The 16,107-nt window shown below is 34.3% G+C and overlaps 1 protein-coding gene across 1 annotated transcript in view; it reads left to right on the forward strand.

Moving 5' to 3' along the window:
• Positions 1-16,107, forward strand: part of SNTG2 (syntrophin gamma 2) — a 208,919-nt gene that overhangs the window by 156,068 nt on the left and 36,744 nt on the right. The window contains exon 13 of the mRNA XM_061357528.1: positions 7,539-7,655. Within this exon, the coding sequence (XP_061213512.1) occupies positions 7,539-7,655 (117 nt within the window). The remainder of the gene's footprint in view (positions 1-7,538; positions 7,656-16,107) is intronic.

Genomic DNA, 16,107 nt, shown 5'->3' on the forward strand with positions numbered 1-16,107 from the left:
TGTTTTTATTTTTTCAAAAAAATATTGAAATGTTTTGAAAATATATATCATATAGCAATAAAGGTAATTTATTCTAGTTATTAGTCTGGAAAAGTTATATTATTGCAGACTATAATTTTACAACTTACACCTGCAGAAAGAGAGCATGACTAAATTCCATTCAACTTGAAGACCACATAGAATCAGCTAGGTTGGAAAAGACCTTTAACATCATCAAGTCCAGCCATTAACCCAGGACTGCCGAGACTATCACTAAACCGTATCACCGAGGGCCTCATCTACACAATTTTTGAACTCTTCCAGGAGCAGTGATTCCACCATTTTGCTGGACAGCTTCTTCCAATGCCTGGTCACCCGCTCTGTGAAGAAATATTTCCTAATATCCAATCTAAATCTCCCCTGGCTCAGCATGAGGCCAGTTCAAGGTATAGCCTCACCAATGCTCAGTACAGGGGGATGATGGCTTCACTATTGCTAATACAGCCCAGGATGCTGTTGGCCTTCTTGGCTGCCTGGGTGCAAGCTGGCTTGTGTTCAGCCGTCTGTCCGCACCCCCAGGTCTTTTTCCACCAAGCATCTTTCCAGTAACTCTTCCCCAAGCCTGTAGCACTGTATGGGATTGTTGTGGCCCAAATGCAGTGTAAAGATAGAATTGAGACCTTCCTTGCTAATTGTTTTAACTTCATTTATACAGGAGGTCAGTTGTGCAATTCCTAATGAAATTCTCTTGGTCTGCTTCATAGATTTTTATCTGGTCTTCCACTTCTACTGAAAAAGCTTACTTTAACAGAAGTACCACTTTAAAGCACTTAACTTTTTAACCTTTACTCAGCTAGCTAATATGTGGTGCCTCTGTGACGTAAATACCTATTACAAACAAACTGAAAAAAAAACCCGAGTCAAGAGATTTGTGAAACTCAACAAAATTGATCTATAAATAATAGAATTGTGAAAGCTATGGTTGCATTTCTGAACATATCTCATGAAGTCTCACAATGCTTATAAGATAGATACACTGACAGTATGTTTGTTCATGGTATTCTCACTGTTTCTGTTTTAATGAAATATTCCTATCAGATTTCTACTTGAAGTTTAAACACTTCAAAACGCTGGATTCTATAAACTCCACAAAACGTGTCAGATAAAGGAAACTTACTCATATTTATAGTAAAAATGTTGAAATGGTGTATTTAAAAGGGGTTTCTTACCCTAATATGTTTGCCAGTGGTGGTTTGCCAGGTCTGTAGTATCTCTGGCAGTGAATGGCATGAGGCAATTCTATCTTTGGTGAAAAATCATGGTCTTTAGTTAAGCTTTTTTTTCCTGAGCTTCCCTTAGCTCTTAGGATATTAAAAAAACAAAACAAAACCCCAGAAAACCAAAACCAACAATTCTTTATTCTCGTTTTATTTGTATATTTCTGCCTTGTGGATTGTGACAAATATTTTAGAGTATATAATTTTTTGCACAGTTACATACTTTTCACATCTTTTAAAACCCATTGCTTTTCGTTCATTATTGCCAAACTGTGATTTCACTGGATTACTACAAGATCAGTCCTTCTTCAGGATTACTCTCCAACTAAAATTATGTTAACACATTTTTAAGCAGAATTATCACTTTAGTAATTAACATGTACATGGAAACTGATATTGAAGTTTCAGACTGAGTTTTCTTCTGTGAGAACTTTTTTGCGACAGCTGTAGCAAACAGCTATAGTTTGAAAGGTTGTTTTTTTTTTTTTAGTTTCCCAAACTGCAGAAGAAACAATTCTAGTCTTTATTTGGTGAGGAAGAGAATGGGTTGTTAGGTATATTTTATTGTTGTTGTAATATTGCTTTAAAAAAAAAAAAAAAAGGAATGTAAGACAAAAAAAATGTGAAGGACCTGAGCTTTCCACTTTTATTTAGTTTGTTTAGTTCCTGCTGCATGAAGAGTGCTGCTGATTTAGTACAATATAAGATTGCATAACCAGTAAGACATCTTACTGGTACCTGCCTTCCAGAGTGAGTTTTGTGTTTTGAATCCTAACTTGAACAAGAAGGCTATAATGAGAAAAAATGAGTGATATTTTTTCCAGCCTTCTTGTTAAAACAAGCAAAGAAAGATGAGAAACAATTATACACTACCAAAAAGACTCATAATCCAAATCTTGCACAGGCAGGCAATTCCTGTGATGATGCACAAATTCAATACATACCTCTCTTTATAGTTCCCCTCTGGTTAGTTGTGCTCTTTGTGGCGTTCAAGCTGTGCCCAGCTTGGACTTACAGATTTCATTCTTGAGCCAAAGAACATAAAACACTTGAGTGTCACAGTTTCTACGTTCCTCTGTATTTTCACCTCTAAACCATTGTGTCTTGGATAGTAGTAATTTGGACATAGCTGAATGCAATTGGTGTAAAATGGAAACCATTAATGTAATGCATCAAAACTTCTAGTACTGCAAATTTTGGGAGGTTTGTTTTGTTTGATTTTATTGTTTGGGGTTTTTTTAGTAAATCATTCTGTATGTGAAAGGACTGCTCTTTTATTCTTCCAGTATCTGTACTTTTCAAAACATGCAATCTAACACTTCTGTTGGGAATGATGAAAAAGCTACGTCAAGATATATTCCTCTTTGCTTTCTTAATTTTGTATTGTTCCATTGTGCTTCGTAGTATGATGCTGTTAGCTTGCAGGCCAATCTGGCATCTGTTGTAGATTCTTATCCCACTTCAATTACTTAAATGTATCCATCTGTTCTGTGTCATATATCAGACATCTACTTGATTTTCTTTCTTCATTTCCCTCTGGAGTGTTTTGCATCATTTACTTTTCATAACTATTTAACTAAAAGTTCTATATACAAAATGTACTGATTGCTGTATTAAGTGTAACACATTAAGTTTACAGTCACTGTAGCATCTAGATGCTTCATTCCTGTAGCAAAACAGTAAGTACAAATAAGAGCTTTCATTTGTCTTCTAAGATTGGATTACATTTTGTTAGTGACTTGTTTAATCTCTCCATAATGAGCTCCATAGCTCATTTTGTTCCTACAGGAACTTTTGGAAAGTGTATTAAAACATATTAGAAAATAGCATACCTATAACGTATGGGTAATTTTTCAGATGTATGTGTAATTTTCCACAGAGTTTCAAATAACAATCTCAAATTGATTATGCATTATAGGAATAAAGTGGTAAAGGCAGTTCTAAGAATGGGACAGTCTGTAGTGTTACAGTTTCTGAGCACTCCTTAAATTTCAAATGGCAGGTTTCAATCCAAACAACAGAATAGATTTTATCCCGGCACTAATGTTCACACCCATGTACTGAAGCACAATTAAAATCTCAGTAGCCTACTTATGGACCACAAGCAGCTTGTTGTTAAGTGCCAACACTCTGTTGCTTTTGTTGTATATAGACTTTTGTTGAACTGAATAATTATTCTTTCTCCATTGCTGTGGTCTAAATTGTCATTAAGTAAACCAGTCAATAAGAAAGATGTGTGGAAAGAAATTGAAAAAGATATTAGATTTTTCTAATATCTCTATAAAAAGATGCATATTTTTATTACTTTTTTCAATATTTGCGTAAGTTAATCACTGATTCTAATAAAGGAAGTGCTTACATATATCTTCTATACTTTTTTAAGGACTTTATATCCTTATAGGCAAGTATACATTGGGAATCCTCTTTTCTGTGGGTCTTTTTTCCCCTCCCAAATATTTTTTTATTGATTCTCCCCTCTTTATATACTTGTATACTGTTCGTCCTTTTTTTATTTTCATTTTAGTTTCGTAGTTTCTCCTGGGTTTTTTTTTTTATCTTACCGGATTGATTTCTTTCTCCTCGTAAATGTTTTGTAATGTCTGTTCCTCCTCCTCTTTCATATTCCTTAGTAACTTACCTTTTGGCTTGACATCCTGTTATCCCCAAGCCTTGCAAATTACAGTAATGCAGCTCTATATCCAATGAGCTCACTTCCAGTAGCTATCCCTCTTCAGCTACCTGCCCTGACTATTGCTTCTTTCTGAAGAAATTATCAGATTCAGTCTTTTATATCTGATGGAATAATCATATTCCATATTCTTTCCCTTCCTTTTCTCCTCAATATACAAAAATTCTAAAACAAATGAACAAACAGAAACCTTGTCTGTCTCCTAGTTGTACTATATTTCTCCAAATGTATGTAACTGCTGAGAGTTCAATCATTACTCTGCAGAGATACTCTTCAAATCTCAAAGTGTTCTACAAATGTGGTACTTGCTGAATTTTTTCACGTCTTCATAAAAAAAATTAAAAATTGCACAAGTTGATGCAGACATTCATTTTATAGGTGCCTTAGGAAGTACACACAATGCTGCAACATTTTGTTTACTAGCACATTCATTTCTTAGGTGTTTCATGGTGCTAACACAGAAACCATAATCTTGGAACTTTTGGAGGGTTTTTTACTATTTTGAGGTGGGTTTTGTTTTGTTTCATTGGGGGTTTTGTTTGATTTTAATGACATAGCTATAATGTACTAGGTAATCTTTCCATGTAAGTTTTTGTTTTCTTTTGTAAGATATAAATCAGCAGATCAATTTTTCTTATTTCTATTGTTAGGTATGTAATTGTTTCCATGTTCCACAAATTATATTGACAATACAAAGCTAAGTAATAGTTTTAAAGAAAATAGAAATTGGAAGACTTTTACTCACTTTCTGATATATCTTGGGAGCTATAATCAGCGTTTAAAAAAACAAAGGGTCCTTTTATATTTTTAAGGGTTCTAAAGCTTTCTCTTTGCTTTGATAGTTTAATTTTTTATTTTTTTTTTTTCTGATTGAAGGTCTTTTTTCCTGGAATTGAATTTTTTGTTAGTCATTTCAGTCAAGGAGAGTAATATTCAGATCAATGTATTCAAAATGTTACTAAATTATTGCTGTTTGGTTTTGTGTAGTCTTCAATGAAGTAGAATGAATAGGTGACCTTAGTACAATCCATATATATTAAAAGTGATACCACAATGTTCTAATAATTCAGTGAGTAGAAAAGTCATTCCCTCAAAATCTAGTTCAGTGAATATGGTTTTGTGTCATTCCTTGTTTTTTTTGTCTGAGGTTGAAAGAGATTTCAGCATACAGAATGGCTTAACACTGAGTTTATGGCTGTTAATGACTATAAAAAACTGTGTGGAGAAGGGCATACTTCAGACCAAGTCTTGATTCTGGTCTAACACGGGTAGACTGGTCACAGTATGATATGGCTGCAACAAAACCAGTAATAATACAGCTCCATTTCAGTAAAACACTTAGAACAGATGCCAAAAACAAAGTCTGCAGCTAATTAGAAAATGCAGTCTTGTGTTTGTAGCTAAATACATACTCAAGAAAATTACCCAGAAGATTAAGTGCTACATTAAATTGATGTTATAAATTTGGCACTCCTATCACATCTTGCAGCCATAGATAAGAGAATACAGCGATAGGGCCTTCACATGAATTCCAACCTATGGATTCTGTCAACTAGGTAAATCAAGTTTTTCCTGTTAATCATAGGAAATCACATGTATTTTGGAATTCCATTTTTCTATTACCATCCTGCGCTGAGTATCAACTGGGAACTTTATGTTTTCCTTCTTTCAGTATATTAAATGAACATCTGATTTGCAACAATATATATGGTTATATTTCCCAGAATGTGTCATGTTTGCTTTAGTATATGATATTTGATTAACAACCTAGGCAAGCTGCAGTATTCATCTGTGACATAGTTTTGCCACTTGACATGGTGAATAATTCCAAAATTATTTGTTGGGTGTTGCTGTAAGAATAAATGGTGATGATAATGTTGACTAATAAAGAACCTAATAGAACCATACCCTTTGCTTATTCATTTATCAATTTAACCGGTAAACTAGGATTTTAGCAAAGATTTTAATGCTGTTACAGGTTAATAAATGGTGTTCATTTGCAAGTCAGCAGTTGTGATTTTATGAATGTAGAGGAGAATATTGTACTGTTTGTGCCCTGTGATTTGGACATTATTGTTTTTTTCTGCATTGTTTGGTATTACATTACTACACTGATAATATGGAATACAGTTTGTAGTAGATTATCAATACTATCGTATATTTGTTAAAGTAATGAAATATCTAAACATCCTATTTCTAAACCTTTTCTGTAGAAACAATGTTTTAATGAGGGTTATTAAATTTACAGAATATCAATTTGAGAACCGGAAGGGCTGCTGTGTTTATTGTGCTGTTTCTTAGATCTAGTTAAAATGTTAATGCTAGACCTCAGTAGAAGACTATAGAGGATGACTGTCTAGCTATTTATTAATTATTCATTTCTTGATAAACTGCTTAGTGGGAGACAGAGCAGATACATTAAATAACAAAATTAGAAAACAATGTATGAGATTTTCATGACAGAAGAGTATGTCATACTTATTTATCTATATGCATCTGTTAGCTGCCGCTTGTCTATACTTTGCCATCTCTGTGGTCTGTTGCTAAATTAACCGGTATACACACTGGGCTTTCAATAGAAACACATTCCTCAGACCTTCACATTTTCCCCAATTTTATCCATAGGACAAATGCTGACATTTTCATGCATTTTAATGAATACCTTCTTCAGGCTGTTTCCACTGACTTCCACCAAAGCTCTCTGGGCTCAGTATATTCATAAGTGCTATGACATTTCTTCTCCTGTGTAAGTCAGTATTTTCCATAAGTGTAGCCTTAATTGAAAACAAGTAAGCTTAACAATATACAGCAATATCTGTATATTCAGATTGGTGTATCAAGTATTATGGATTCAAGTATCTGTTTCAAGGGCAATATGTTTGTATTAATGTTTGCAAAATGAAGCCTAAAATGTTTTTGTTTGTTATTTTTGGTGGGTAACAACATCTTTTTTTTTATTATTATCATTATTTTATTTTTCGGATTTACCTCAGAGGAGAAGAATGCAGTTTTATTTCTTTATTTTATTTTTCTTTAATTTACCTGAAATATAAAGGTGTGCATTGTAATACCATTAGAGAAAAACTATGTAACAATTGAATTTGACTTCTAATTCTATGGGAACACATAGTGGCAAACATGAGCCTACAGACAGCTGTTTATTTCTTCAGATGTACTTCTTTAGAGGTATATATAAAAGAAATTTCAATGTATGCAAGTTTTGGCTGTGCTATAGATAATGTAGGAACATGCTTTTTATATGCTGACTGAAATATTTCAGTACACCTGTTTTGCTGGCTCAAGTGGGAGTGTGCTGAGACATACACAGGTAGCTTTTACAATGATAATTATTTCAGACCAGATTCAGATAATCTGTACTTGTAAGTTCTAATTAAGGAATTCTGACAGATTGGTGTGTTACCATGTTCTTAAAGACTATAAAAGTGGTGGGAAGGCAAATGTGAAGAAGTGGATGATACATCTTTTTGTAATATGACCACTCTTCTTTGTGGAAAGAATTGACCTATTCAGATATACCTTATGCTCCATAGAGCATAAATAGAGCTTTAATTTTCAGTTATTTTCTTTTACAGGTCATACATATGGGATGGGTAAATGAGAGACTTGAAGGAATTGATTCATCTCAACTCTACAAATTTAAATTTCTAGCACTGAAGGGTTCATCCTTCTATATTTTCAGCACTCCACCGGTAAAAAAATTGTATTTTTGTGACAGTTTCATTATAAATGGAAACCTGTTTGTTATGCCTGGGTTTGTTTTTCCTTACAAAGTGAAGTTGTCAGCTGAGATTTCAGAAGAACTTAAAACCATAGATGTCACTATTTCAATAAACATTAGATATTTAAACTTGTCCAAGGTCCTATGAATGTCCTACTGTACCTGGTTAGTTCAAAGAATTTCCAATAGGGAGTATGTGTTTCAATTTTTATAGATGTCAGGTTCAGATTTTTCTCTGGTTTGTTAGGCCCAATATTTCTTGCCTTCTTTATTCTAAGGTATTTCATAGATGTGATGATTTGGTAGTTACTCTCTTAAAGAGAAGATCCATCATGAAGTACACAATCCAAACTAATAGTAGATACTTGTGGGTTTTGCACACAGGCAAGGGACTGAACTGTTTCAGATAATCCAGTCGTAAGTGTACAGTTTGAACAGAATTTGAACAGATGACATCATCTTGCTTTGATAATATACATAGCTAGTAATGAGAATTCTGTCTTACAACAAATGACTTAAGTAACACTTATCTAAAAGAAAAAACCCTAAACCCTAACAAAAATTAATTTAAAAGAATAAAACAGAAATAATCTGTAGAATTCTAAACTCTGAAAAAGTGACCCATACTTACCACATGATATTGTTTTATCCTTACATTCTTTTTTTTTTCCCCAGGGAGCCTTTGCTATAAACAAATAAAAAAAAAATATGGAATTACAATGTTCTAATTTCCATTATGCAGCTTCTTGCCAGTTGTGCTCAGAGGGTGGTCAGTCTCCATTTCTTAAGCTGTTCAAAAGAATTTGATTCTTTCCATGTGCACCATCGGCAATACCTTTGGGAAGTGTATACTCTTCAATCCTTTTTTGTGAACCAAAATGAAAAGCAATCAGTAACATTTTCTTTAAATTTGAATTCTAAATCCAATGATTCCTATTAACTTCAAGCATTTGTAAGTAGCCAATAGTATTCTTTTTAAAATGAGACAATAGATTTGGGAAAAGGATTGAGTTTTTCCCCTCTAACAATTGTTTATATGTTAAGTCAAGGAACTAAGCTTTGATTTAATTATTTCAATCCAATTAAAATGCAAAAACAATACAAAAATATTAAACAAATAAATAACAAACCATATGAATGCTTTTCCTTTATAAATTTTAATTATTTTTTTCAGACCTTTTTTTGGAAATACACAATAAAGAAACATGTTTGGTGTAATTAAAACTATCCATCTACACAGTACTAATTTGGGATAAACAGCTTCATTCATCATATTCAGCACTCTACTAAGAACAGACAAGTGAGGATGAATGGTAGTATTCATACTATGTTACTTGTCAGTATCTTCTACACTATTGTATTTCTGCTCAATATCTTTGTGAAAAGAGTGGCTTTAAAAAAAAAAAAAAATGAACAGAGGGGACTGCTTCTGTCAATGTTTTATGTCATCCCAGTACTCAGATACACCAGTAAGTGTGGCAGAGCCAATAAAACATAAAACCTGCTGACAATTTTCTTTCTATTTATAGGAAAAAAACAAAACAGGAAATTTGCAGTTTTCAACAACCACCCACCTGGAGAACTCAAACCTAGGTCTAGAAAGCCGATTATCAGTGCCATGGGGGGACCTCCAACCCTGACTGTCCCTGGCCCTTTTATATGGGGCTCCCCAACCCTTCCCACAATCCAGGACCCCACTTCATCCCCTCCCTGCCCCAGCAATGCAGCAGGACCAGTCTTCAGCTCCCCACAGTCCTGTCATGGCCAGCCATAGGATCCAGTATTCTGGGGCCACATCCAGACCCAGCCTCAGCCCATCCCTGTCCATAGGGAGGTTTCTGGTGCCCACAGAGAGCTGCCCTGATCCTTGGTGGGGCATGTACTGGGCATGGCTGGCATGGCTTCTTCACAGCAGCCCATATGGCACTGGGTTTGTGATAAAACAATGCTAGTACAGCAATCAGTGTTTTGGCTGATGCTGAGCAGTACCTACAGAGCATTCCTCTCTGTTTGTCACACTGCTCACCCAGCGAGTAGGGTGAGAGTGGGCAAGGGGTTGAGAGAGGACACAGTCAGGACAGCAGACCCAAATAGACCAGGAGGGATATTATGTCTCATAAACCATCATGCTGTGCAAGAAAAACAGGGATTTGGTCTTCAAAAGTAGCCATTGCTTGGAGACTGGCTGGGCAACGCTCTGCATAGGGCAGGCAAGGTATTTAAAAAATTGATTGCTCTATCACAGAAAGACAGATGTTTTGGCTTGATCTTTAGAAGATTAGAGTTTAACTTGTTTTATTTCAGAGATGTTTCTATGAAGTTACTGCTACTTGTATATGCAATCAGTGTAGTGTATCAGTGTATCAATATAGTGGGCACAGAGTAGATAACTTAGTTATCTTTAGTTGTAGTGACCTTATGTATAACTTTGCAACTGCTTGTAAAAGGATCTGGTACAATTTCTGCTCTTTTTCTACATCATTGCATGAAAAAGATTATATGAATGTAAATACAGCTGCTAACTTTCATTAAGAATGAAAAACATAGTTAGCCGTGGGCAAAAATTAAAAAAATGTGGGAAAAAATGTGGATATTATAATACGAAAGAAATTATTATGGAAAATAATACTCTATTTATACTCCATTTCAACAACATCTCATATTGTGTTTCCAAAAATGTAGAAGCTTCACCATAAAAGTACACATCAAGAATTATGTGCTTAACAGATAATGGTCTTTCTGAATCCCTAAAGTGGCTTATCTGACTGTATTTAAGAAATTCACAGATTTCCTTTACAGATTGGTGTATTAGAATTATGACACATTTTTGAAAACTTCAGATGTGAAAAACACAGCTGAATGAGTAGAAGTTATTGTGTCAATGTTAATATACAAGTAGTATTTTATTACATCCTAAAAGCTTCTGATACATTTCTGTCAATTTTCAGATCTTGAAAGGGTTCTGGATTCACATTCTAGAAGAAACTGGGGAGACAGTATTCAAAACTGTCCTCCAAAATGAAACCACTTTTTTATGTCATTGAAAATTTCCATAAAAATGCAATGTTTGTTTTTATGGAATACAGTCTATATATATAGGGGAGGTTTGTACTGGTTCATTTTTATGTCTTCCATGTAGTTCACTGTGGCTTTTACAATCAAGTCTTCAAAGTAGCCATATCTTTGTATGTGTTGTTATCCTTAATTACAAAACTATCTTTTGCAGCATGATTAAATAAATAGCCCTGAAGTGGTTTACGTGAAGGCAGCTAGGCAATCAGTTCATGTGGTGCTTACAGTTTTAAGTAAAGGAAAAAATACAAGAATTATGTGAAAGTAACAAACATTGTTCCACCTGTAAAAACACTACAGAGAAGAAAGCTAGTATAATGTAATTAGCACATGAGCAGTGCTTTGAATGTTAGAGAGCACTGCTATGTAAGTTCTAAGTATTTGTGATTTCATACATTATAATGTCAATGTAACGTGTTAGGAAAGAGGGAGCAATGACTTGGAGAGCGTAGACTTGACTATGACTACTTTTTGTGAACTTCCTAACTCTACACACAATTCTTCATTTAAATTTGTTCACATATTTACTAGGATATGACTGCTCTTTAGTGTGTGTTTTGTACCATCAAGCTTAATTTGGTTTGGAAAACTTTAGACTTCTTACACTGCTATAATATAGTTCATCTCAAGAACATTTTTTTTTTTTTCCCTTTTCAATATCTTTTAGGGTTTTTTGTGGTTTGTTGGTTTTTTGTTGGGTTTTATTTTTTTAATCATACTTGGCTCATTTGTTTTCCATTGAAGAGTGGAGAAACAGGTGAAATTAATTGCTCCTGAACTAAAAGTATTTAATCTTTTGCCTAAACCTTTTTAATACTTCTAGGTGGGTCAGATGTTTCAGCTTAATTGTCAGATAATGCAGCATTCTCTGTATGCCAGTAATAAGTACTACAGCCATTTTGATCTTTTTTTTTTCCCCTAAGTTTTACTCTTTAAGCATGCTCTATTTTACTTGTGTGTGTGTGCATATATATATATATATATATATATATATATATAGGGGGACACTGGAGAATTCTACATACAGATTCAGTGTTCACAGAAACTCCCACATATTAGCTCCCTTTGACTTTAAGGAGTTTGGAAGTATGATTCACTTTTACATGCACCCCATATTTATGTCTCATGTCTAGTCAATCCTTTAAGGCTGATACCTGAATAGGCATGGAAGTCTTTTACACCTATATTATAATTGCAGAATCCTCTTCTAGGAAGTAACTTTTTCAGTTCTTTGTTTACTACATGTATGTGCCAAAATGAATTTAACTTTATTGTTTTCTCTATTTTAAATGATTTCTTTATAAAGAAAAATCAATGATTAACAGACATTTAAAGCTAAGTATATTTCAGATTACTTGGACTAACTATGTGAAACTAGATGTTAAAAGTTTGTTTATTCTCAGAAATCTAACATAATGCCAGTTTTCAAAATATTAAGAACTTACAGAAACTCATGATGAAGTTAAAAGTACTGAAATATTTGCCACATTTGTAACTCTACATACTTACTTCAGTATCTCACTATGGACTTAAAGTTGTAACTTTCAGTTCCTGTTTTTCTATATTTGTTCCTTTTTATTATCTTTGTGATCAGCTTACTGTTATCTGTGAGTTTACAAATATGTTACTATGGAGTTTTTCTGAGAGGCATAATATATCCAAATATCTACAAAACCAAGTATTCAATATATCACATAATACATTGTGTTAGGTAAGCAATTGGTCTTCCAATAAAAACATAAAATCATAGAATCATAGAATGATTAGGATTGGAAAATACCTTAAGATCACCTAGTTCTAAACCCACTCCTGTGGGTCTCATACTAGACTATGTAGCCCAAAACTCTGTCCAACCTGGCCTTGAACACTGCCACAGGTGGAGCATTTACCACTTCTTTGGGCAACCTGTTCCAGTGTCTCACCACTCTCACAGTAAAGAACTTCTTCCTTATATCTAACCTGAACTTCCTCTGTTTAAGTGTGAACCCATTGCTCCCCTGTCCTATCACTTCAGTCCCTGATGAAAAGTCCCTCTTCGGCATCTTCGTAGGCCCCCTTCAGATACTGGAAGGCTGCTAGGAGGTCTCCATGCACCCTTCTCTTCTCCAGGCTGAACAGCCCCAAGTTTCTTAGCCTGTCTTTATATGGGGAGGTGCTTGAGCCCCTGATCATACTTGTGGCCCTCCTCTGGACTTGATTAAACAGCTCTATCTTAAGCTGGGGACAGCAGAACTGCACAAAATATTCCAGATGAGGTCTCACAAGAGCAGAGGGGCAGGATCACCTCCTTCGACCTGCTAGTCGCGCTCTTTTTGATGCGGCCCAGGATACGGTTGGCTTTCTGGGCTGCAGGCGCACACTGAAGCCAGCTTATGTTGAGTTTCTTGTTGACCAATACACCAATGCTGCTCTGAATCTCTTCTCTGCCCAACCTGTAGCTGTGCCTGGGATTGCCCCAACCCAGGTGTAGGACCTTGCACTTGGCATGGTTAAACTTCATAAGGTTGGCATTGGCACACCTCTCAAGCATGTCAAGGTCCCTCTGGATGGCATTCCTTCCCTCCAGTGTGTCAACCGAACCACACAGCTTGGTGTCATTGGCAAATTTGCTGAGGTCGCACTCAATCCCACTGTCCATGTCACTGACAAAAATGTTGAACAGGATCATTCCCAACACCGATCTGTGAGGGACAACACTTGTTACTGATCTCCAATTGAACATTGAGGTGTTGATGCATACGGCCATCCAGCTAATTCTTTATCCACTGGCTAGTCCATCCATCAAATTTATAATAATAACATTCAGCTAGTGTTGGTCACAAATTCATATATTAGATAAACAAAGTTAAAGTGAAAGCTCAGTGAATGCTAATTGGTACTTCCATGAATTTTTACATTAATTTTGATGCACTTTCAGGACTAAACTGGTATGAGTGAAAGTATGTCTTATTAAGTGACACATTTTGTATAATTTTTTTTTCAAAATATTTTGTCAAATGCTTTACTAAAAATAATTACCTTGTTATGCTAAAATAATCCCAAGAAAATGCAATGCATGGAATAGCTAAATTCCAAGTGGAAATAATGAGAAAAACTTATTGCTTAAGAAATATATTTCAGTATCTTATTTACCTTAGTTACTTATCATTACCCAGTTATTAAATGCATGAAGCTTGAAATAAACTGAAACATCCTTTAAAGCAAATGAAGGATATTGCACTTTTGTGAACTTTTCTGATTCTTTCAATTTTTTCTTGTTGACTAGAAGTATAAGATCATTTGTGATTTTTTTTTAAAACGCAATCTATAACAATGACATTTTAAACTTGGATATACTATGATAGTTCTGAGAAAACTATAAATAATGTCAGCTGTCACTTTGGATTCTAGTATCCCTTTGTAGTATGTTTGTTTCCCCTCCTTAAAATCCCTCTCAACATCTCATTCATGTTCTCCTGATGACCTTGCACACTATGATATTCAGACTGTTTCACTCTTGGTTATAAGTAAAGCATCCTTTCCCTGGCATATTCAATAAAAGAATATCTTGTTTTATGTAGGTAACTGCTGGCAGTTATCAGTATCAATAGCTATCTTTGCTGAAAAAAGTCATAAGAGGTTACAGAGCCTAAGGATTAAAGAGATGCACAGGATAATGGGGAGAAGGCTGAAGTATTCAGGGTAAATTTAATGGCACAACAGTGTCACCATTGTTCATGGTAGCAGCATTAGTAGCAGCAAAGAACCCCAACAGTTTAAATTAATCTTCAGGCCTGTATTATTTAATAATTTTCTTTTTAAAACACTCATCAAACCGAAAAATATTTCCCTGTAAATAAGATTAAGAAAAAAACTGCAGTATTTGCTGTATGAGCATGATTAAATGTGTAATATTTCTTTATGAATCAGCTTTATAATTCCTCAGTTTTAGTTATTTCTAAACATGTCTTATTTCTTACTTGTAGCAAAACTTAAAAAACAGAACTCAGATAAAATACTGAGTGGACCTTCCTAGAGGGAAAAATGTAACAGAAATCTAAAAATTAGAAATCTACAACTCAAAACTAATATATTTTATGAAGTGATGGGAGGACAAGTACAATATCTAAAATTGTTTTAATTTTCTAAACCAGCTAACATTAGATTTAAATTTGATGAAGTTCCTTTAAAATGGTACTTGGGACTTTTTAAGTTAACAATATGTAATGTTTCAATCTTTTATGATAAGAAATTGCTCATAATAAAACGGAAAGAGAAAGTACATAACATGGTTTTACATACTCTATCACATGCATTGTATTCAAGAGGTGTTGTTTGAGTGTTAAAATATAAGAACTGTCAAATGGCGAACCCTACAATATGAGTCCGTTTATATCCTGAAAAGATGTTGTGATAGAGTTTGCTTTTCCAGAGGTCTTCAGTCCCATTTGGAATAGGTGATTCATCTCAAATAAATTTAGTCATCTCAAAGATCTCATCTAAAATTAGAGACTAACTGGGAGAAAAGGCTACCTTTTTTGTTTGTTGGGCTTTTTTTTAATTCTTTCCCGATATGTTGACGTTAAGATTAGTTTATCAAGAATTAGGTTAGGTTATTAAGATTAGACACTGTTGATGTCTAAATTTAGGTGGGATGGTTTCCTCATGAAGAAGAAGGAATTCAGGTAAATTCTGAAACACTGCTTTGAAACACATATCTATGAGATCTACTCAATAATAATGTTAATTAGTTTCAGTTGTAGTTGAACATAACAGTATGTAAGATTAGAAATAAAGCTCACATTACTCCTCCAACAGCACTCTGAAATAGCCTTTAGCTATAGAAGTCACATCAGTCTGCTCCTAAGTGCTGTACTGGTTTAGATTTTCAGCATTGTATTATAATTTTTATTAATGGTTTAGAATTTACAAGGACCTGGAAATTCAAGTTTAAAAATAAATTAAAAAAAAAAGCCCATGATGATCTTCATGCAAAACATCAGGAACAAGATTATTAGAGGTGAGCTGTGTGCCACTGTGAATACAGAGAAAAAGAATGTGGTACTGAATGTCATAGTATTTCCTAGTTAAGTTTCATCCACAGAAGTCAGATGTTTTACAGCCTAATTTTGCTTTAGCTACATAGTTATTTTTTTCTGTTTTCTTCATTTTGGGAGGCAGCAGTAACAGGAAAATGCTGCATGTGCTGTAGTATTCCAGTTGCTCTTAGAGTCACCAAAACACTTATATCCATGTGTTAAAAGCCTCAGAGTTACAATTTAGTCACATTCTTCACTTATGCAACCATTCCTGTGCATTCACCAAGGGCTAGGATTTTGCTCAAAAATATATAAGCAAAATAATGTATATTC

Source organism: Neopsephotus bourkii, unplaced genomic scaffold (genome assembly GCF_033783945.1).
Source record: "Neopsephotus bourkii isolate Nb327-2 ecotype Australia unplaced genomic scaffold, CSIRO-AGI_Nbou_v1 NB_908, whole genome shotgun sequence".
In the NCBI taxonomy this organism is placed as follows: domain Eukaryota; kingdom Metazoa; phylum Chordata; class Aves; order Psittaciformes; family Psittacidae; genus Neopsephotus; species Neopsephotus bourkii.